Source organism: Chiloscyllium plagiosum, unplaced genomic scaffold, assembly GCF_037043375.1.
Source record: "Chiloscyllium plagiosum isolate Xiang-an unplaced genomic scaffold, Cpla_swu_hap1 HiC_scaffold_24, whole genome shotgun sequence".
NCBI classification, from domain to species: Eukaryota; Metazoa; Chordata; class Chondrichthyes; order Orectolobiformes; family Hemiscylliidae; genus Chiloscyllium; species Chiloscyllium plagiosum.
The window spans coordinates 48,849,224-48,871,032 of record NW_028270162.1 but is presented as its reverse complement, the minus strand read 5'-3'; the positions used below and the strand labels follow the sequence as shown (position 1 = coordinate 48,871,032).

At 40.0% G+C, this 21,809-nt stretch overlaps 1 protein-coding gene across 6 annotated transcripts in view; it reads left to right on the top strand.

Annotated features, from left to right (window-relative positions):
• The window catches only part of LOC122562422 (citron Rho-interacting kinase), a 221,739-nt gene that overhangs the window by 77,394 nt on the left and 122,536 nt on the right, over positions 1-21,809 (top strand). For all 6 annotated transcript variants that reach the window (XM_088000150.1, XM_088000147.1, XM_088000146.1 and 3 more), the window contains exons 12-13: positions 13,809-13,952; positions 19,845-19,964. In XM_088000150.1, coding sequence (XP_087856276.1) covers positions 13,809-13,952; positions 19,845-19,964 — 264 coding nt within the window. The remainder of the gene's footprint in view (positions 1-13,808; positions 13,953-19,844; positions 19,965-21,809) is intronic.

Genomic DNA, 21,809 nt, shown 5'->3' with positions numbered 1-21,809 from the left:
GTAAGCATTTGAACATTCACAATAGTCACTCTATTTTCCAAATCAAAATAGTTTCAATCAGTTACAACATCCTGGAGGTCCAATAATAGTTTGGTGAGCTGGGACCAGTTGTTTTTCTCCTTGCAGATACATTGTGGGCTTCTTTCCAGCTAGTAATTTGGAGACAAATGGAGGATCTGATGCAGGTTGCCATCTCAACCTGGCATCCTGCTCTCTCTCTGGAAGTTAAACAGCAATTGACTTAGAATTCAAAAATTATGTACTTAAGCAATTCATCAAACTCAGGGCTCAGTCATGTGCCAAAGACAGGCACTTCTGGTATCAAGACCCATCTTAATGGGAAAATTTAGGTGTAAATAGCCATAGCCTTACCTCTCTTGTTAGAGTTTCCATGATGAGGTGACTAAGTAACTATTAATGCATTACTGCTTATTTTAAAAAATCGAACTTGATGATTTCCTTTGGTCAGATCTGGTTGGAAGCCGATGGTTCATCTCCAGCTCCTGTGTGTCACCTTTAGCTGGAATGTCGATGCGTTGCAGGGGATTCAGACGTTCCTGGAAACATAATCATCCTCAGCCATTTTGAGTCCAGTAAGAAACTGCATTTAGATCTCAAAATGTGGAAGAGAGTAGTTTTCTTTGGGGTTTTTCCTCATACCCTCAGACTACAACAAATGATGTTGCTATCATTGAATACCTCAATGTCAACATTTGGGGCAGGCTTGCCATTAAACCATAAGCTTAACTGAGTCAGCCATATGAATGCTGGGACTTCTACGGTGAGTAATTGATCACTTGATTCCCCAAGGTCAGTTTCCTTTAATAAGGCACAAGTTGGATATATGAAATATTCTCCCCGTGCCAGGATATACAGCTCTAACAATGTCACTCAACATCTTTCAGCATGATAATCTGACTCCTGTTCACCACCTTAAATATTCAGCCCTTCTACCACTAACTCTTAGTGCAAGCAGTGTACAGCATGTACCAAATACATTGCAACAACCCATCAAGGTTTCTTTGACAACATCTTCCAACTGCACAATCCCTGTCATCTAGAAGATGCCTGGAAATAGTGGGCTTCCATCCAAGCTACACATCATCTAGACTTGTAAATTTTTTAAATATGTTTTATTCATTCATAATATATGGATATCATGGATTTGCCAGCATTTGTTGCCCATTCTAGTTGCCCTTGAGAAGGTGAGCTACTTTCTTGCAGTCCATTTTGTGTTGGTACATCCACAATGCTGTTAGGGAGTGCATTCCAAGATTTTGACTCAGCGACACTGAAGGAATGGTGAATGTTTCCAAGTCAAGATGGTGAGTGATTTGTTGGGGAACTTGATGGTAATGGTGTTCCCATGTATCTGCTGGCCTTGTCCTTTGAGATGGAAGTGATCGTGTGTTTTGACAGTGCTGTCTGAGGATCCTTCATGAATTTCTGTGGTGCATCTTGTTGATGGTACACACCTCTACTATTGAGCGGGAGTGAATGTTTGTGGTATGGTGCCAATCAAACAGCTGATTTGCACTGAATGGTGTCAAGCTTCATGAGTGTTACTGGAGCTGCATGTAGGGAGTATTCCATCACATTCCTGACTTGTGCCTTGTAGATGATGGACAGGAGGTGAGTTACTCGCTACAGATTTCCTAGTCTCTGATCTGCTCTTGTGACCACAGTGCATCTCTGGCTAGTCCAGTTCAGTTTCTGGTCCATTTTAACAGCAGGATGTTGATAGTGGTTGGTTCAGAGATCGTAACACTATTGTCAGGGCAAATGTCAAGGGACGATGGTCAGATACTTTGTTTTTTGGAGATGCCATCATCTGTAATTTGTGTGGCATGAATGCTACCTGCAATTTTTCAGTCCAAGCCTAGATATTGTCCAAGTCTGGCTGCATTTGGGCATGGACTGTTTCAAGTCTTATTGAATTCATGGCCTTACAAGTCTTATTGAATTCTTTGAGGAGGTGGATGAGGGTAGAGCAGTGGATGTAGTGTACATGGATTTTAGTAAGGCATTTGATAAGGTTCCCCATGGTATGTTTATGCGGAAAGTCAGGAGGCATGGGATAGTGGGAAATTTGGCCAGTTGGATAGAGAACTGGCTAACCGGTCAAAGTCAGAGAGTGGTGGTAGATGGTAAATATTCAACCTGGAGCCCAGTTACAAGTGGAGTTCCGCAGGGATCAGTTCTGGGTCCTCTGCTGTTTGTAATTTTTATTAATGACTTGGATGAGGGAGTCGAAGGGTGGGTCAGTAAATTTGCAGATGATACGAAGATTGGTGGAGTTGTGAGTAGTGAGGAGGGCTGTTGTCGGCTGCAAAGGGACTTAGATATGATGCAGAGCTGGGCTGAGGAGTGGCAGATGGAGTTCAACCCTGTCAAGTGTGAGGTTGTCCATTTTGGAAGGACAAATAAGAATGCGGAATACAGGGTTAATGGTAGGGTTCCTAGTGAGGTGGAGGAGCAGAGGGATCTTGGGGTCTATGTTCATAGGTCTTTGAAAGTTGCCACTCAGGTGGATAGAGCTTGTAAGAAGGCCTATGGTGCATTAGCATTCATTAGCAGAGGGATTGAATTCAAGAGTCGTGAGGTGATGTTGCAGCTGTACAGGACCTTGGTAAGGCCACATTTGGAGTACTGTGTGAAGTTCTGGTCGCCTCACTTTAGGAAAGATGTGGAAGCTTTGGAGAGGGTGCAGAGGAGATTTACCAGGATGTTGCCTGGAATGGAGAATAGGTCGTACGAGGATAGGCTGAGAGTGCTATGCCTTTTCTCATTGGAACGGCGAAGAATGAAGGGTGACTTGATTGAGGTTTAAAAGATGATCAGAGGAATAGATAGAGTAGACAGTCAGAGACTTTTTCCCTGGGTACAACAGAGTGTTACAATGGGATATAAATTTAAGGTGAAGGGTAGAAAGTATAGGGGGGATGTCAGGGATAGGTTTTTTACCCAGAGAGTGGTGGGGCCATGGAATGTGCTGCCTGTGGGAGTGGCAGAGCCAGAATCATTGGTGACCTTTAAGCGGCAATTGGATAGGTACATGGATAGGTGCTTAAGCTAGGACAAATGTTCGGCATAACATTGTGGGCCGAAGGGCCTGTTCTGTGCTGTATTGTTCTATGTTCTATGTAACATCTGAGGAGTCATGAATGGTGCTGAATATTTGTGTAATCATCGACAAACATCCCCACTTCTGACCTTATGATAAAAGGAAAATAATTGATGCAAAAGCTGGAGATGGTTAGGTCCAAGAGTCTACCATAAGAAGTTCATGTAGCACTAGACTGGAGCTGAGATGACTGACCTCCAATAACCATAACCATCTTCGTTTTGTGCCATGTATGACTCTAACCAGTGGTGAGCTTTCCTCCAATTCCCATTGACTCCAGTTATGCCAGGATCCTTGATGCCAAACTTGGTCAAATGCAACCTTGATGTCAAGGGCTGTCACTTCCTCTCGCCTCTGGAATTAAGCAATTTGTCCACTTTGACCATAAGACCATCATTATGTCAGGAGCTGAGTGGATCTGACGACCCAAAACTAGGCATCGCTGAGCAGGTGCTGCTCGATAGCACTAATGATGACCCCTCCGTCACATGATCGAGAGTAGACTGATGAGGCAGAAATTATCCAGGTTGGATATGTACAATTGTCCATTCTGTTGGCTAGATGCCATTGTTATAGCTGTACTGGGGCAATTAGCTAGGAGTGCTGCAAATTCTGGAAGACACAGCTTCAGTACTATTGTTGGGATGCTGTCAGGGGCCATAGTCTTTGCAGCATTCAATGCCTTCAATTGTTTCTTGATATGATGTGGAGTGAATCAAATTGGCTGAAGACTGGCACATGTGATACTGCGGACATTTGGAGGAGGCAGAGATGGGATCATGGCACTTCTGGCTGAAGACTGTTGTGATTGCTTTAGTCTTATCACACTGATGTACTGGGCTCCCCCATTATTAAGGATGAGGATATTAATGAGCTACCTCCTCCAGTGAGTTGTTTAATTGTCCATCATTATTCACAACTCGATAGGCAGCACTTCAGAGCTTTGATCTGATCTGTTGGTTGTGGAATCGTTTATCACTATCTATCACTTGCTGCATTTGATATCTGGCATGCAAGTAACCCTGTTTTGTAGCTTCACCAGGTTGACCCCTCATTTTTTTTTGTATGCCTGGTACTGCTCCTAGCATGCCCTCTTGCATTCTTCGTCTTCCACTGCCATGCTAACAATATTATGGACATGCTTACACCAGATGGTTTAAGGATTTTTGTTTTGCATTCATGCATGGGATGTGTGGCATTGCTGGCTGGCCCAGCATTTATTGCCCATTGCTAGCTAAATAATCATAACCAAAATTTACTACTTCAATGATTTTAAACTAGCCAAAAAGTAATTTTGTTAAATAAAGGTTGGTTAGTTGTTAGTTACAGGATATCTACAGAGTGCATTGTAGAAATTTACGCAGTCTACTTTGACAGCACCTTCAAAATCTGCCGCCACTATCTTTGAGAAGGGCAAGGGCAACAGATATACGGGAATGACACCACCTGCAAGCTTCACTAGAAATCACTTGTCATCTGACTTGGAAATATAATGCGGTTCCAACAGTGTTACTGTGTCAAACTTCTGAAACACCCTTCCCATTGGCCTGTCTGCCTTCACAAAATGGACTACAGCAATTAAAGAAGGCAGCTCGTTACCACATTTTCATGGGTAACTGCGAAGAAATGCTAGCATAGCCAACAATGCACTGTCCCAAAAAAGAATGGAATGAAAAGCACCTTCTGCAGACAAATGATTCATAGCTAACACCTTTAACTTGTTAAAATTATTCAGCTTTGTGTATTTACCAGTTACTATCAATTTTGCTGTAACTCTGATCTGAATCTCAGATTTAAATTTAACAAATTGTTCATTATAACAGCATCTACTGTATTTTTCCTATATAGTGGTTACTGAGTGGCTACAATTTAAGCATGAGTTTCCATATTCATTGGCAAGGAATTAATTATGTCCAGAGATTTCAAATTTTCCTGCCTCCCAGTTAGTTGATTTCTTTTTTGACATGTTTAAACCTGTCAATGTCTCCTGCTGCCTTCTCCACATTGTAGACCCCTTGCTCCCCTTCACAATGTTGCCTTCTTCTACTTCATTCCAAGTCCTCTGGTTGAATGTTCTAACTTCCTTCAAATGGGAGGATGCTGCCAGAGGATTTGGTTACAAACCTGATCAAAAAGTGTGGTAAGAACGGGTAAGTCAGGCTGATGCTGGTGGTGGGGAATCTTTTGGAGAGAATTCCAGTACTCTTGGAAAGTATGATTTCAGTGAAACCTAGCAGTACCACGAACTTCTTAAAGTAAATAATGTTTTATTAACATCATATGTGTTTGAGCAATGGTGGATCTCCAATAAAGATCGACTCCTGACCTTGAGCTAAAAAACAGAGGTGTCTCTACCTGCTACACTGAAGTCAACCCTCCCTGGTGCAACTGTCTTATTTATAGAGTCATTGAACAGCACACTATTGAAGGCAGCTGATCAACCCTTAGTTTCTGCCCCTATTGACACCTGATTGAAAATCTACCATCTTAATGGGAGGTGATGGCGTAGTGATGTTATTGTACGACTGTTAATTCAGTGACCCAGGTACTGTTTTGGGATACAGTTGAAATCTTGCCACGACAAATGGTGAAATTTGAATTGTATAAAATAAATCTGTAATGAAGAGTCTAATGATGACCATGAAACCATTGTTGATTGTTGGAAAAAAAACATCTTGTTCACTAATATCATTTCGGGAAGAAAATCTGCCATCCTTACCTTGTCTGGCCTCCATATGACTCCAGAGCCATGGTAATGTGATTGACTCTGGGCAATTTGGGATGGGCAGTAAATGCTTGCCTAGCCAGCAATGCCCTCATCTCTTGAATGAATTTTTCAAAAATATTGTTGTGAATTGCGTTTATACCAATTCAGCTTTCTAATAAGACGGTCTGATATCAAGAAGGAATAGTCGACTTTGCTTAGTTTCAGGTTGACATCATTGAGAGTGTAGAGCAGATGAATAATTGCTAATAGTAGCAGCTAGAGAATTCGAGAACTGTATTAGGGATGAATATTATAGATTAGAGGGAACTCTCTACGCAGTCTGTGTTGATATCCAACAAAAGAGGTAATCCAAACTTGTGGCTACATTTGGGAAATGAAATTGTAAAATACTTCAATGAATATTGTCAGAATGGATTTTCAGTTTCTTGCAGACTTATCTGAAAATTCACCAGAAAGCAAGCAAGAAAATGAGATTCTGAAGATTTCAAAGCCAGCTCTGCATTGCATATCAGGTTTATGAAGGGAAGCAACTTTGTATTGCAGCAGAGGACCATGATTTCACAGTATCTTCTCTGAGAACTTAATGGCCAGTTTATTGCATTTTGATGTTTTATAATCAGTTGTTGATAAAATAATGGAGATAGATTGACCTGTATTGGAAAGATAGATGAGATTCCAGTGAATTTTGACATGCCAGCTAAACAAGCAGTGAGCGAAGATGGAGATAAATCAATTTTAATGAAGATAAAGTGTAGATTCATTCTGAGGTCACATATTTCCAAATGGAGCAATGCTTCACCCATTAAAGGTGTTGTAGACAAGGAAACACCACAAACAGCTGTTGTCCATGTTTGTAATAAATAATGGATGGTTGAAGGTAGCTTGAATATGGCTGAGGAAAGTTTGGATCTTCTGACCAGAAGGATTGGAAAAAACTTCTTCTCATCTTGAACACCTTCAGGTCACATCCTGTCAGTAATGTTTTTGCCAAAGTTGGATCTCAGGACAGTGATAATGCAGTGATTACCTGCGCTCTATCCAGCTTTGCTCAACCATTAGATATCTATTTGGAAAAGATCTTAAAAGAATTGGGAAGCCATGCTGAAGTTGTATGGGACATTGGTGAGCCCTCTTCTGGAATATTGTGTCCAGTTTTGGTCGCCCAGTTATGAGAAGGATATTATCAAGCTGGAAAGGGAACAGAAGAGATTTACCAGGATGTTGCTGGGTGTGGAAGGTTTGAGCTATAAAGGCTGGGACCTTTTTCACTGGAGCGCAGGAGGTTGAGGGGCGATCTAATAGAAGTTTCTAAATAATGAGGTTTAGGTAGAGTTAATGGTTGTTGACTTTTCCCTAGATTGAGGAATTTCAAGACAAGATTCTAATTTTTAAGGTAAGAGGAGAGAGATTTTAAAAAAGAAATGAGGCAATTTTTTTACAGAGCTTGGTTCTTATGTAGAATGAACTTGGATGTAGATACAATTACAAAGTTTAAAAGACAATTGAATAGATACATGAATACGAAAGGTTTGGAGTTTTAACGGCCAGGAGCAAGCAGGTGGGACTAGTTTGGTTTGGGATTATGGTCGGCATGGACTGGTTGGACCGAAGGTTCTGTTTCCATGTTGCATGCTTCAATGATTGCAGAAAAAAAGATGCGATAACTGGAGGAAAAGACTTTCTCTAAAAGATGAAGCTCCAATGTTACGAATGCTGTGCAAGCATATAGCCGTGGGATGAATGGAGATTATTGTTGAATTATTCAAGAGATGCAGGTTAATCAATGCACATTGGCACAGAAGGTGATGTGTGCAACAGTATGGCCAATGAGTACATGTTTTGGTGAAGAAGTTGATCTATCTGATGCAGATTTTGTCTTCAGAACCAAATGTGTCACAGCAGAGAATGATTGTTATGACTTAACATCTTTTCATTGCATTCCCTGTAAAATAAAATTTTCTATATTGTGACTCCAGGGTAATTACGGATGGATGATAAATGCAGTTCTCGTCAGCAGCGCTCACATCCCAAGAGTGAATGAAAAAAAACTGAGTGGAATTGTACAAATTTGTGTTTAAAGCTTTTGTTTCTGAATTTGATACATTAAATGTGTAAAGTCAATTTATGTCTCCAGTAAATTTATTTCATATATAAATAATAAAAAATATTTTTGCCTGCTTTTTGTACTACTTTTGGACATGGATTTGGCATCACAGCCTCTGGCCTGGAGTAGGAGAATGATTTACACGTTGATTTAGAAACCTGATTCATCTGATTCCTGAATGTGCCTTCCTTAATGATCAAGTCTTCTATTTGGACTTGAAACAGGAATCATCTGGTTCAGAGATAGGAATACTACCAAATAAACCACAAGATCTTTTCAAGAATTTGTGCTGTGATCCCTCCTCTATTTGAAATCCTGTAGTTTTAGTGACCTACGCTTGAATGTACAAGACCTAATCTAAAACTTTATAGATGACTCAAAATTCTGAAAATGTAGTAACGATAAGTAAGGAATGACTGACTATAGGAGCCTGTAGGCATAATAGTAAAATAAACAGGTGAAATTTCACAGACGTTAAGTGATTCACTCTTGAAGGGAGAGTGAGGAGAATGAGAAACTGTGTACTTCTATAGGGGATGCAGGATTTGTAACCATGTGTTCCCAATTCTTTGAGTGTGGCAGGGCAAGTCGAGAGGCTTCTTAAAAAGTCTTGAGATTCTTAGCTTCATAACTCGAGATATAATACACAAAAACAAGTAAGTTATACTCTGCATGGTAGTTAGACCTCAGCTGGTGTATTGTGGCCAATTCTATTCACTACATTAGGAAGAGTATTAAAGCCTTGAGAGGCTTTATTACCATGGTGAAGGACATCAAGTTACTTGTAGAGAGCAGAAGAATTGTATAGATCTCTTCAGAACATAGAAGGCCAAGGTGAAATTTAGTAGAAACATTCAAAATTATGAACATTTAGTAAGGACTAAATGTCATTTTGAAACAGTTTGTTAATAAATTTGAGAAAATGATGTAAGTAAGCCAATTAGAGGCAACAGAGATGGGGAGAAAATAAAAGACTTTACATACAGTTGTTTTGAACTTGAATGCACTGCCTGAAAGGGCATGGAAGCAAATTCAATATTAATATCCATGAGGGAAATCGATAAATCTCTAAAATAGAAGTGATTTTAGGGGCTGTGGCAAAACAGCAGTAAAATGGGACTAATTGAATAGCTCTTTCAAAGATCTAGCATATGCATGGTAGATCAAATCCTACTCCATGACTTTATCATTTCAATGACTTAAACGAATATTGAATAGAAGTGGAACTTGAAAAAGTATGTGGATGGACACTGAGGGTCAGTATCTCAAAAACAAATATTTTAGACCCAAAATGAACAGTTAGTCCCTGACTTGCATGAGAAGTCAATGACGACCCAAGAAACCTGTGTATTTTTTCCCTTTGCGCAATGTAGTGTGGCTGTAGAAAGAAATTTGCATGCAATGATGCATTGGCATGAAATTAGCATAAATCAATTGGTGTGAATTATGCTGTGGTTAAATTGGAAACTCAGGACTATTAGTACTTCCCATTATCTTGTATCTATATCTTCATATCATTTGTGTAATGTTTCTGTGCAGCTTATCTGATTTTACCGGTTATTAAAAGTAGGATTGCTGAAGAGTCTAGTTTTAACCTTTATTTCAATGATCAGTTTTTTTCTCCAATTGCTTTCGTCACGATAGCCTTGGTTATTTTTTAATAGACTGGCGACTAAACTTATTTTGGTCGTTTGACATGTTGCAACGTAGGGGTAGCAAGCCAAACCAAATCAGCCACTATTGCTGATTCATGTTACAGTGATCTTAAAACATTTAGTGACCTTCAAAATTGATCAATTGTTTCTAACCAGACTTTACAAATGACAGATCTGAGACTCCAAGTTTATAACTTAAAAAAATTGATAATTTATTGGTCAAAATATAACTTAAGCAGAACACTGATAAATAACAAGGCAATCTAATTAATACCTACAATCTAAGACAACCTTCTTTGAGTATAAACCCCCATTCTCACATCAACAGACAGACATGGTTAAGGGATCAATTACAAAAGAAAATAAAAAGAATTGTTAATTCGATAATCACCTCTCTGACGAATACCAGCCTTTTGTGAAATCCTTTGATGGGTTGTGTTACAGGCACGTAGAATTGTGCATTTTGCTTGCATTCTGAAATCACTGACCGATTCAAACTGTTTCAATAGACTTCTGGAAACTTTTACTTCATTTATTGTAGAATAAGGTTCTTTTCTCAGAACATTCAGCAAACACAATAACTCGAGATAGAAAAACCAAAGTTGTGTAGCTTGTAAGTAAAAATTGCCTCCTGCTCAAAACCCTAATTGGCACCAGTTCACTTTTGTTTTCTGTCTTTTACAGCACTCTTTGTGTTTGGCTGACCAGCGCCAGTACTCCCTTGATTGACCAATTCAACATCCAATCATCTGCCAATCCCTGAGCATAACCACATCTTGGTGCCGAGTGACTACAGTGTTTTTTAAATCGGTCATTAACCTGCGTTATCTTTCCAGGCCATTTCCCAACAGCAAATGTCAGCCATTTGGTCGTCTTTTTAAAACAAGCTACTGTTCAAAATTCACAGTTCCAAGCCAAAAATGAGAAAAATAGAAAAATAACAATAGAGGGGATTCATGGAAATGTTTCTGGAAATATAAACATTTATTGATGAACTCTGTTGTTGTGTTTCTGTTCGCCGAGCTGGGAGTTTGTGTTGCAGACGTTTCTTCCCCTGTCTAGGTGACATCTTCAGTGCTTGGGAGCCTCCTGTGAAGCGCTTCAGTGATCTTTCCTCCCGCATTTGTAGTGGTTTGAATCTGGCACTTCCGGTTGTCAGTTCCATCTGTCCGCTGCAGTGGCCGGTATATTGGGTCCAGGTCGATGTGCTTATTGATTGAATCTGTGGATGAGTGCCATGCCTCTAGGAATTCCCTGGCTGTTCTCTGTTTGGCTTGTCCTATAATAGTAGTAGTGTCCCAGTCGAATTCATGTTGCTTGTCATCTACGTGTGTGGCTACTAAGGATAGCTGGTCATGTCGTTTCGTGGTTAGTTGGTGTTCATGGATGCGGATCGTTAGCTGTCTTCCTGTTTGTCCTATGTAGTGTTTTGTGCAGTCCTTGCATGGGATTTTGTACACTACATTGGTTTTGCTCATGCTGGGTATCGGGTCCTTCGTTCTGGTGAGTTGTTGTCTGAGAGTGGCTGTTGGTTTGTGTGCTGTTATGAGTCCTAGTGGTCGCAGTAGTCTGGCTGGAAGACAGCTAACGATCCGCATCCATGAACACCAACTAGCCACGAAATGACACGAGCAGCTATCCTTAGTAGCCACACACGCAGATGACAAGCAAATGAATTCGACTGGGACAACACTACTATTATAGGACAAGCCAAACAGAGAACAGCCAGGGAATTCCTAGAGGCATGGCACTCATCCACAGATTCAAGCAATAAGCACATCGACCTGGACCCAATATACCGGCCATTGTAGCGGACAGCTGGAACTGACAACCAGAAGTAGCAGATTCATACCACTACAAATGCCAGAGGAAAGATCACAGAAGCGCTTCACAGGAGGCTCCCAAGATCTGAGGATGTCACCTAGACAGGGGAACGAAACGTCTGCAATACAAATTCCCAGCTCGGCGAACAGAAACACAACAACGAGCACCCGAGCTACAAATCTTTTCACAGACTTTGAATTGATGAACTCTTTTAAACAAAAGAACTTCCTTTAATCCGTGCAGGCTTGCTGACTTGCTTATCTTATTACTTCTCGTCAGGTGAAATCGGCCTCTTTATTACTCTATTGCTTTCCTGCCAACTACCAGTAAAATAACTGGTTTCATGGTTATATTCTTGCTACTTAACAGTAGAATCACACCAGCTGTTCTCAGTTCACTGCCATGTGGTCTGTCTCTGAACTGCTTCTAATGATTTCTGCCAACCAGTGTCAGCAGCACAATATGATTGTATCTGTCTTTCTCTCCAAACAATTGGAGTTGTCGCATGGAAACTGCACATTGGTTTAATAACAACTATCATACTTGGAGTACTGTGTGCAGCTTTGATCAGGAGTTAATGAAGGAAATGTGTGAACTAGGGAGGTAGAGAGAAGAGCCAGTGTGGTGATTCGTGTAATTGAAACATTGCATAATGGTATAAAACCATTTATTTTGAAGCTTTTGCTGAAAGGGGGCTTTATAAAGAGTATATGAAAGGATAGTTTGTAACAGGCAACTTTAAATAAGCTATGACATTAGTACAGGGGAGCACAGGCTCAAATAGCAAAAGACCTGTAGCCAGGGCTTTCTTTACATGACATGAATAGTCCCAGGTGCAAAAGACCTTGAAAGGATTACATTAGAGTTTGCATATTGTAATGAAGAAAGTCTGTAGATGGATAAGCTATGATAAATGGAGACCATTGGCCTTCTTCAAAGGTTGTTATCTTATGACTTCTTTTAAAAAATAAAGATAGTCAAAAGTTCTCAAAAGTTGCCAAAGCTTAACTGGGAAGATTGTGTCAACAATCATTCCCCACTGTTCCACAATTTGTTTAAATGTGTAAAATTCCAATGAGATCACCAAAATTATCAATTTGCTCAACTGCTGCTCAAGACAAAAACAACACACACCAGGTTTCTTCAGTAACAGAAAATTAACACAATTTAATGTAACAGACTTGACTTTAACAAGAGCACTGAAAAGAAAGGTTTACTAATTTATGGAACTTAAGCTGCACTCCTTCAAGACCCCAAATATGCACATACACCATCACAATTAAGATAGACAAAAGACATACAGTTCACACCGATATTGTGGATGGAAAGGAATGTGGACAGGTTAAAGAAAATTCTGAAGATCATAAGTCCAGATCACAAGGTGGAAAGTTAGTTTTCTCTCAGACCTTTTGATATTTGTAGTGATCACTGTTGTCCGAATCATAGAATCCCTACAGTGTGCAAACAGGCCATTTGGCCCAACAAGTCCACACTGACCCTCTGAAGAGTATCCCACCCAGACCCATTCCCCTACCCGATTACTTTACATTTCCCCTGATTTATGCACCTGATCTATACATCCCTAAATACTGTGGGCAATTCAGCATGACCAATTCACCTAACCTGCACATTTTGGATTGTCTATAGAATGAGGATTGTTCTTCGATTTGTTGGTTGAACAGATGTACTTGTGTTTTTTTTCTATTTATGAATTATTTCTTTTAAGGTTTTCTGTATTTTTTTTCTTGCTTTTCCTCACAGCGAAGGAGTGAAGGATGCTTTCCGCAGGAATTGAACAGTTTTTCCACTCTTCTGCTCTTTACACTTACAGTTTTTAATATTCTGCAGCTCAACCAATCAGACGGCTGTAATAAGAGAGTATTTACTTAACTCGTAAGATTCTCAGCCATTCAGTCTTGACTTCTTCCTCTTACTGCTTCCCCAGAGTAGCAATGTATCACAGAGAATCATAGAATCCCATAACAACATGCATACTTGATTTTCAAGTTGCAAAACTCTTTGGCTTTTAACATGCATCAGTTCAACCTCCATTTCAGCTTGCAGACCAAAAAGAATATTGGTCTCTTACAATACTCACTATCAATCAGAAGTTTGGGATACATTGGGCAACTGGCTTAGTGTGTTAGTGACCAAAACAGAAATTACCGAAAAATCTCAGCAGGTTTGGCAGCATCTGTGGAGAGGAATCACAATTAAGGAAACATTAACTCTGATTTCTCTACACAGGTGCTGCCAGACCAACTGAGATTTTTCAGCAATTTCTGTTTTTGTTTCTGATTTCCAGCATTCACAGTTCTTTGGGATTTTTATTTTAGTGTGTTAGTGATGTATTTATTTGACTCTAATTTTCAGATGGATCAAGAAGTTACCCATTTACAACGTAAACTTTCTGAGCTGGAAACAGCTCTTGAGCAAAAGGATGTGGAACTTAAGGCATCTGAAACCCAGAAGTCAATCCTGGAACAAGATTTAGCCACATATATAACAGAGTGTAGTGTAAGTAGAAACTACTGTTTATTGGATTGTGGCTAAGAATGATATTCCGAATACTTCAACCTGTTCTGAACTTTAAACACATCTAAGTTTCCTCGGTGACTTGACTGTTATGGTGGCATCAGGTCTCTCAACCCAAACCTTTGGAAGCCTATCTTTCAACCGTTGTTTAAGGTGCTCCTTTAAAATTTATCTGTTTGGCCAAACTTTGGGTAATCACATAAATCTAGTGGACTTTATTATCACAATGCAATTGTTGCTTTATGATGAAGTGTTGCCTTCGTTCTTCTCTCTTATTCTCTCTCATTTCTTGAATGCAGTTATTTATTATGGCTAAGATTTCATGGCCGAGAGGGTGCTGGAAAAGTACAGCAGGTTCGGCAGCATCTGAGGAGCAGGAGAATTGATGTTTCAGGCATAAGCCCTTCATCAGGGCTAATGCCCAAAACGCCAATTCTCCTGCTTCTTGGATGCTGCCTGACCTGCTGTGCTTTTCCAGCACCACACTTTTGACTCTGATCTCCAGTACCTGCAGTCTTCACTTTCTTTCAAGATTTCATGGCACATAAATGCTCTGGTACCTCACCCCAATGATACTCCTGTGTCAAGTTTGACAGTGCTTGACAATAGTTTATTCAAACATGGAAAGCTACTGCAGCAAATTGACCTTTTGTCACGGGCATAGTTTTCCTGCAGTCTATTAGCATTATATGCAACAGAAGCACAAATGTTTTTTTCTAACCTATGAATATTTTGGTTAGTTCAAATCCTCTCTAGGATCACCAGACTCAGCACAAAGTTAGGAATTAAACTGGGGCACATGATTGTCTGAAAAATCTTATTACATACCATGCAGTGATTTAGCACAAATTTGGACAACTTTCTGAAACAACGTCTGTCAATATTATTACCTTTTAACCTTTAAGAACTTTTGTCAATGAATGATACCAGTGAACCTTATTGCAGTGTCTATCGGTTTAATATTTCAGGACTGAATGCAATTTTAACTTAATGAGTGTTTGCTGTCATCATTGTATTCACTTGTCAGACCTGATCAAAAGAACTCTGAAGGGGTACATCTTCAGCTGTAGGTCAAGAAGAGAACTAAGCTCAAGACTATTTTGGGAACACTTGGGATTAACATATTCACCTTATTCCATGGTGTGTTTGATTGACTGACTAGTTGTCATCTATTTCAGGCACTACTACCTTCCTTGCTTGGTTGTTGGATTTGATGACTTAAATAGTAGTTGTAATAATTAGAGTGAGAAAGAGGGCACTAAACTAAGTATTGGCTGTGTGACGGGAGATTTACTAAGTTAAAAGGAAAGGAGAAGGCAATAGTGCAGGAAATTGATATAGGTAATAGTAACCAGAGTGTGACAGAAAGGGACAGAATGTAAGAGTAGATGAATCAAAGAATAGTCGAGGTAGTATAACAGCTGCTTCTTTTCATTTTTGTGCTCTTTTAAAATTGTGGACTGCAATGTGAATTAACTGTTTTAAAAGCCAAAATTGGAAGCATGCTTTTAAAAGCTGTAACCTGGCACTCATGGCAGTGGTAAGTAAAGTCAAAATGAAATCACTTTATCTGAATGTGTGTAACATCTGCAGTAAGATGAAATCGTGGCATAATAGAAGATAACTGGTTTAGCTCTCATCATTAAAGAGACATGATTGCAAGGTAATCAGATTGGGAAATAAGTATCCCAGGGTCCACAACATTTTAAACAGATGAACTTGGAAAAGGAGAAGTAGTAGCATGGATTACAAAAGATGATGAGAGCAAGAGTGATAAAGGATTTTTGCTCAAAACATCCGGAAATAGAGATGGTGTGGCTGAGCTAAGGAATAGCAAGGGTCAAAAGCATTGACAGGAGCAGCTTATACGCTTGGTAACTGCTATATGGTTGGACAGATTGTTAGGCAATAATTTTTTTGAATCTTTCAACAAAGACAGTTTAATAGTTGTGGGGACTTAATTCTTTATATAGACTGTGTTCTAAAAGAACACAGAGCACAGAGTATTCTGTTGAATAGTCTTGTGACAATTTCTTAGAGTAATGTTTTATGCACTCAACCAAGGTTAAAGCTATTGTATTGTGCAATGAGGCAGGGTTGATCTGTTATGTCTTAAAAGATTTGATGGGAAATTGTGATTACAATTCAACTGATCTCCACTTTTAAATATGAAACAGCATACTCCAAATGCAAACAAAAATCTTAAAAGCCAGTTGAATAGGCTTGAGGAGAGAGCTAGTGACAGTAGATTGTATAAATTAACTAAGAAGTTTGGTGCTAAATAAATAGGGGAAAGCATTTAAAGAAACAATTCAATGTCCAACAAAAATGCATGCTATAGTGAAACAAAAACTCAACCAGAAAAATCCATCTAAGGCTTACAAAGGAGAATAAAAGTGATATTACATTAAAAAAGAGAGGCTTTTGACTTGAAAATAGTCAGAAGACTAAGGATTTGGAGAATTTTCTGAAGCAACAAGGGCCACAAAAAAGTTGATGATAAGGGGAAATATAGAATAAATAAAATAGTTGAGAATATACATTATTAGAGATTTTACAGTATCTAAAAAGGCAAAGGGTAGCTAAATATTGGTTTCTTAATGACAGAGGATAAAGTATTATGGGAATGAGGAAATGACAACCTGCTTAGACAAATATTGTGTGCTTTTTACTTTAAAAACTGAGACAAGTTGCATACCAGAAAGAGAATAACCAGAAAGAGTGAGGAAATTAAGGAAATTTAACATCAGTGCAGAATAAGCACTAGAGGAACTTGAAAATCTGAAATCTGACAAATCCTCGAACTGTTGACCTGCAAGGGTTTTAAAATAGATAGCTGTACAGTTGGTGGATGTGCTAGCTGTGATTTTCCCAAAAAAACTCTCTAAAAGGTCCCAGAATTGGAAGTTCACAAATATAACATCACGATACAAGAGAGCAGGGAGAGAGAAAACTGGAAACAGTAGGCAATTTAGCCTGACAACAGTCATTGGGTAATTCCTAGAATCTATTATTAAGGAAGTTTTAATAATGCAAGTAAAACAATGCAATATAATTAGGCAAAGTCAACATTGTTTTATGGACAGGCTTGACAAATTTGTTAGCATTTTTTGAGGTAGTAAGCTAGACGATGAGGAATCGGCATATATAATTTAGATTTCGATTTCCATTAGGTTCATGCACAAGAGAAGGGCCCATGGGAATGATGTATTTGCATGAATTAAAGATTGGTTAATGGACAGGAAGCAGAGAATAGGCATAAATCGGGTTTTGTCAGATTGATAAGCTTTGATGAATGGAGTATCATAAGAGGTGTCAGCTGTTAAACGTCTATATAAATGACTTAGACAAAGAGACTGAGTAATGTGTCTACATTTGCTGTGTGAGGTGGAAATGCAAGCTGTGAAGAATCAAGAATAGCTTTACTTGTCATTTCTACCATGTACAACTGATACAGTAAAAATGAGACCGTGTTCCTTCAGGATCACGGTGCTACATGGCAACACAAATTACATGAGAGTACAGTCATACACAGGGCAGCATAAGAAAAAACAGCACAGTAATTCCTGACTAGACAAGACAATAGGCACAGTGGTGGACAAATTACAGTGTAACAATCAATGATCATTAATAAACTATTGTTTCAGCAACAATTCGAAAAGTCGTGCAAAGAATTGCACATGGAATAGAGTATGATCATACAGTGTCAAGATTAGAGTGGTGCTGGAAAAGGAGAGCAGGTCAGGCAGCATCCGTGGAGCAGGTAAATCGACGTTTCGGGTAAAAGTATGATGACCGGACAACTGTATGTCCAGTGTATAGAATGTGATCATACAGTGTTAAGCAGCATGATGGCTTTGGGGAAGAAACTGTTGCATAGTTTGGCCGTGAGAGACCGAGTACTTCGGTGTCTTCTGCCATTTGGCAGGAGGGAAAAACGTTTGAATGAGGGATGTTTTGGGCCATCCACAATGCTGCTAGCCTGCGGATGCAGCATGTGGTGTAAATGTCTGTAATGGAGGGAAGAGAGACCGAGATGATCTTCTCAGCTGTCCTGACTAACCGTTATAGGGTCTTGCGATCCGAGACGGTGGAATTCCCAAACCAGACAGTGATGCAGCTGCTCGAGGTACTCTCAATGAACCTTCTGTCAAATGTGGTGTGGATGGGAGGTAGGCTTTCCTCAACCTATGCAGAAAGTAGAAACGCTGCTGGGCTTTATTGGCTATGGAGCTGGTGTTGAGAGACCACGTGAGACTCTCTGCCAGGTGAAGGCCAAGAAATTTGGGTGCTATTCATGATTTCCATGGGGATGCCATCGAAGTCCAGTGGAGAGTGGTGGCTCTGTACCCTCCTGAAGTCAACAACCATCTCTTTTGTTTACCTTCAGAGCCAGGTTGTTGACACCCAGTCCACTGGCTGCTGCACTTCCTCTCTGTATGCTGACTCGTCGTATCTGCTGATGAGACCAACTACAGTCATGTCGTCAAAGAACTTAATGATATGATTCAAGCTGCACATCGTTGCTCAGTTGTATGTCAGCAAGGTGAACAGCAGTGGTCTGAACGCACAGCCCTGGGGAGGCCCTGTGCTTGGTGTGATGGTGTTGGAGACGCTGTTCCCAATCCAGTCAGGAAGTCTCAGTGAGGAAGTCCAGGATCCTGTTACAAAGGGAGGTATTTAGGCCCAGCAGACTTAGCTTCCAATCAGGTGCTGAGGAATAATAGTGTTGAATGCAGAACTGAAGTCTATGAACAGTAATCTGATTTCAGTGTCCTTCTTGTCCAGATGGGTGAGGGCCAGATGGAGGGTGGTGGACACAGTGGCTGCAAATAGATATAGATAGGTTAAGTGAGTGTGCAACAAAATGGCAGATGGAAATGAGAGGTTATTCACTTTGATGCTTAAGAGTAGAAAAGCAGGATCTTTAAAGGGCATGAAATGTGGAAATGTTGATCAGAGAGACTTGGGTGAACTTGTGAAGAAATCTCAAAAAGGTTTGGATACACGTACAGTAAATAATTAGGGAAGCACAGTGGGCCATTCTTGTCAATGGATTTGGTATACAATAGTAAAGATGTCTTACTACTTGTTGCAAAGCCACAGGGCTTTGGTGACATCAAAATATTGCGTGCAGCTTTGACCTCTATAATTAAGGAAGGAAGTACTTGCATTGAAGGCGGCACAGCAGAGATTCATCGGATTGATGCCTAGGATGCAAAGGTTGACCGGTGATTAAAGGCGGAGTAAATTTAGTCCATATTCTTCCTGGTTTGAAGGAATGGGAGGTGATCTCATTGAAACATTTCAAATATTGTTTGAAGATTTTGAAGAGCTTGACAGTTCAAGGTAATTTACCATAGACCTGCGCTCACATTAGAGAGAGTTGTCTAGGCATTTATCTTCACCATGCATCAGGAACGGGGAGAAGTTCAGAAGGAGAGTCCTTCAAGGTGCAGAAATAAAAATTACTGAAGAAACTCCGTAGGGCTGGCAGCAACTGTGGAGAAAATGTGGAGTTAATGTTTTGAGTCAACAAACCCTTCTTTCGAACAGTAACCTCCTTCATTGTAACTTCAGCCAATGTGGGAATGCTGAAATCACATTGTCATCACTCTGCATTGCAAACCATATATCTAGCCAATTGAGCTAACTGACAGATCGTGAGAGATTGTTTGTTTGTTTGTTTGTTTGTTTCTTTTAGCTGGAAGATCAAGAACAAGTGCATGTTTTTAGGAGAAGGACTGAAATGAGAATTTGTTTTTACTTCGAGGAATTCCAAGAACTATGTCACCATGCCTGATTGTTGCTATTTACCAATATTCTTTCGTTTCCTGATTACCTGTCTGATGTTATATTTCTGACACTTTTCAGAGCCTAAAGCGCAGTCTTGAGCAGGCACGTGTAGAGGTATCTCAGGAGGATGACAAAGCACTCCAGCTGTTGCAGGACATTCAAGAGCAGAGTCGCAGACTGCAAGAGATCAAAGAACAGGTAACTATGTAGCGGTTTTGGTCTGTTACATCCTACAATTAGGATTGGAGGAAACTGTTCTGCAGCATTTTGGCTCAGTAGGGTGTTCTTTAAGTTGTACTTGTACATGATGGTACTTTGAACCATCACCAATCCCAATGAGTACATGTTTTCAAACCTGGGACCTTGACCATAATAGTTCCTATGATGGTATTCAGTCTCAGACTTTATTGTCAGGGTTTACTGCTTTCATATTTCTAGTCTTACTTCAGGATATCACCAAATAATTGTTCATCACAATTCTAATACAGTGAAATTTTTCCAATATTTCCATCTGGCATCCCTGTTTCCTGCTAAACCTGTATGCTAGCTTTTTGTGATATGTGCATGGACTCTGCCTTTCTGTAGCTTTTTTCCAATTAAATAATATTCAGCTTCTCTAATCTCCCTGCCAAAGTACATAACCTCATATTTTTCCACATTATATTCCATCTGCCAAGTTTTTGCCACTCACAGAATCCCGACAGCACAGAGAGATGCCATTTGGTCCATTGAGTCTCCAAAGAACATCCCACCCAGTCCCAGCTCCCACCCCCTTCCATCCCTGTAACAGCGCATTTACGATGCCCAACCACCTAACCTGCACAATCCTGGATACCTAAGGGGCAATTTAGCAAGGCCAATCCACCTAACCTGCACATCTTTGGATTGTAGAAGGAAACCAGAGCACTCAGATGAAACCCATGCAGACACGGGGCAATGTGCAAACTCCACGCAAACACCTAAGCGTAGAATCGAACCTGGGTCACTGCCACTGTGAGGCAGCAGTTCTAACCATTGTGCCACCCTATGCTGCTCTATTTTAAATTCGCTTATGGGATGTGGTATTGTAGGTTGAGTCAGCATTTATTGCCCATCTCTAATTGCCTTGAGATGCAGTCGTGAGCTACCATATTGAACCGCACAAAAAATGGCGATACACTTCCAAATGAGGATGGTGATGAGATTGAAGAGAAATTTGTAGATGGTGGTATTCCCATTTTCTGTTGACCTTGTTCTTCTAGATGGTGGTGGTCATGAGTTTGGAAGATGTTCACACCAAGGAGCCTTTTGTAAATGGTAAACATGCTGCTGCTACAGTAAATCATTGATGGAGGGAGTGAATGTGGTGCCAACCAAGCGAGCTTTGTCCCGGATGGCATAAAGCTTTGAGTGTCATTGAAGCTGCTCTCATCCAGCCAATTGGGGAAAGTTCTATCACACTTGTGGCTTGTGCTCACTTAATCTGTCTCTATTCCTCTAGGGACTTTGTATTTCATCAGTTGCCTTTTACCCGTTTTTGTCATCTTCAACATTAGCAATAATATATTCATTTCCCTCATCCCAGTCATTAACATATTTTAAAAATAATTATGGCCCCTGCACTGATCCATGTGGCATTTCGCTCGTTACCAGTTGCAATTCTGAAAATAACCCATCCCCATCCCAAACCTCTTTTCCATTAACTAGTCAATCCACTATGCATTTAAATAACTACAGGTTGTTCTGTTATAATGTGTGTTTTGTTTGTTAACACAAATTTACAGTAATGCAATTGATGAATTGAGGACACTGTTTCTACGGCATGAATTTTTAAACGTGTTGTCTATAACACGATTACAGAACGAACACTTTTAGCGCTGTTCTAAAGTGCGATTTTCCATAACAGTGTTGTGCAACAATACAGCCACTGCATTATAGAACTGACTGTATCCTTATTTCTAGAACATAGAAAAATACAGCGCAGTGCAGGCCCTTTGGCCCTCAATGTTGCGCCGATCCAAGCCCACCTAACCTACACTAGCCCACTATCCTCCATATGCCTAT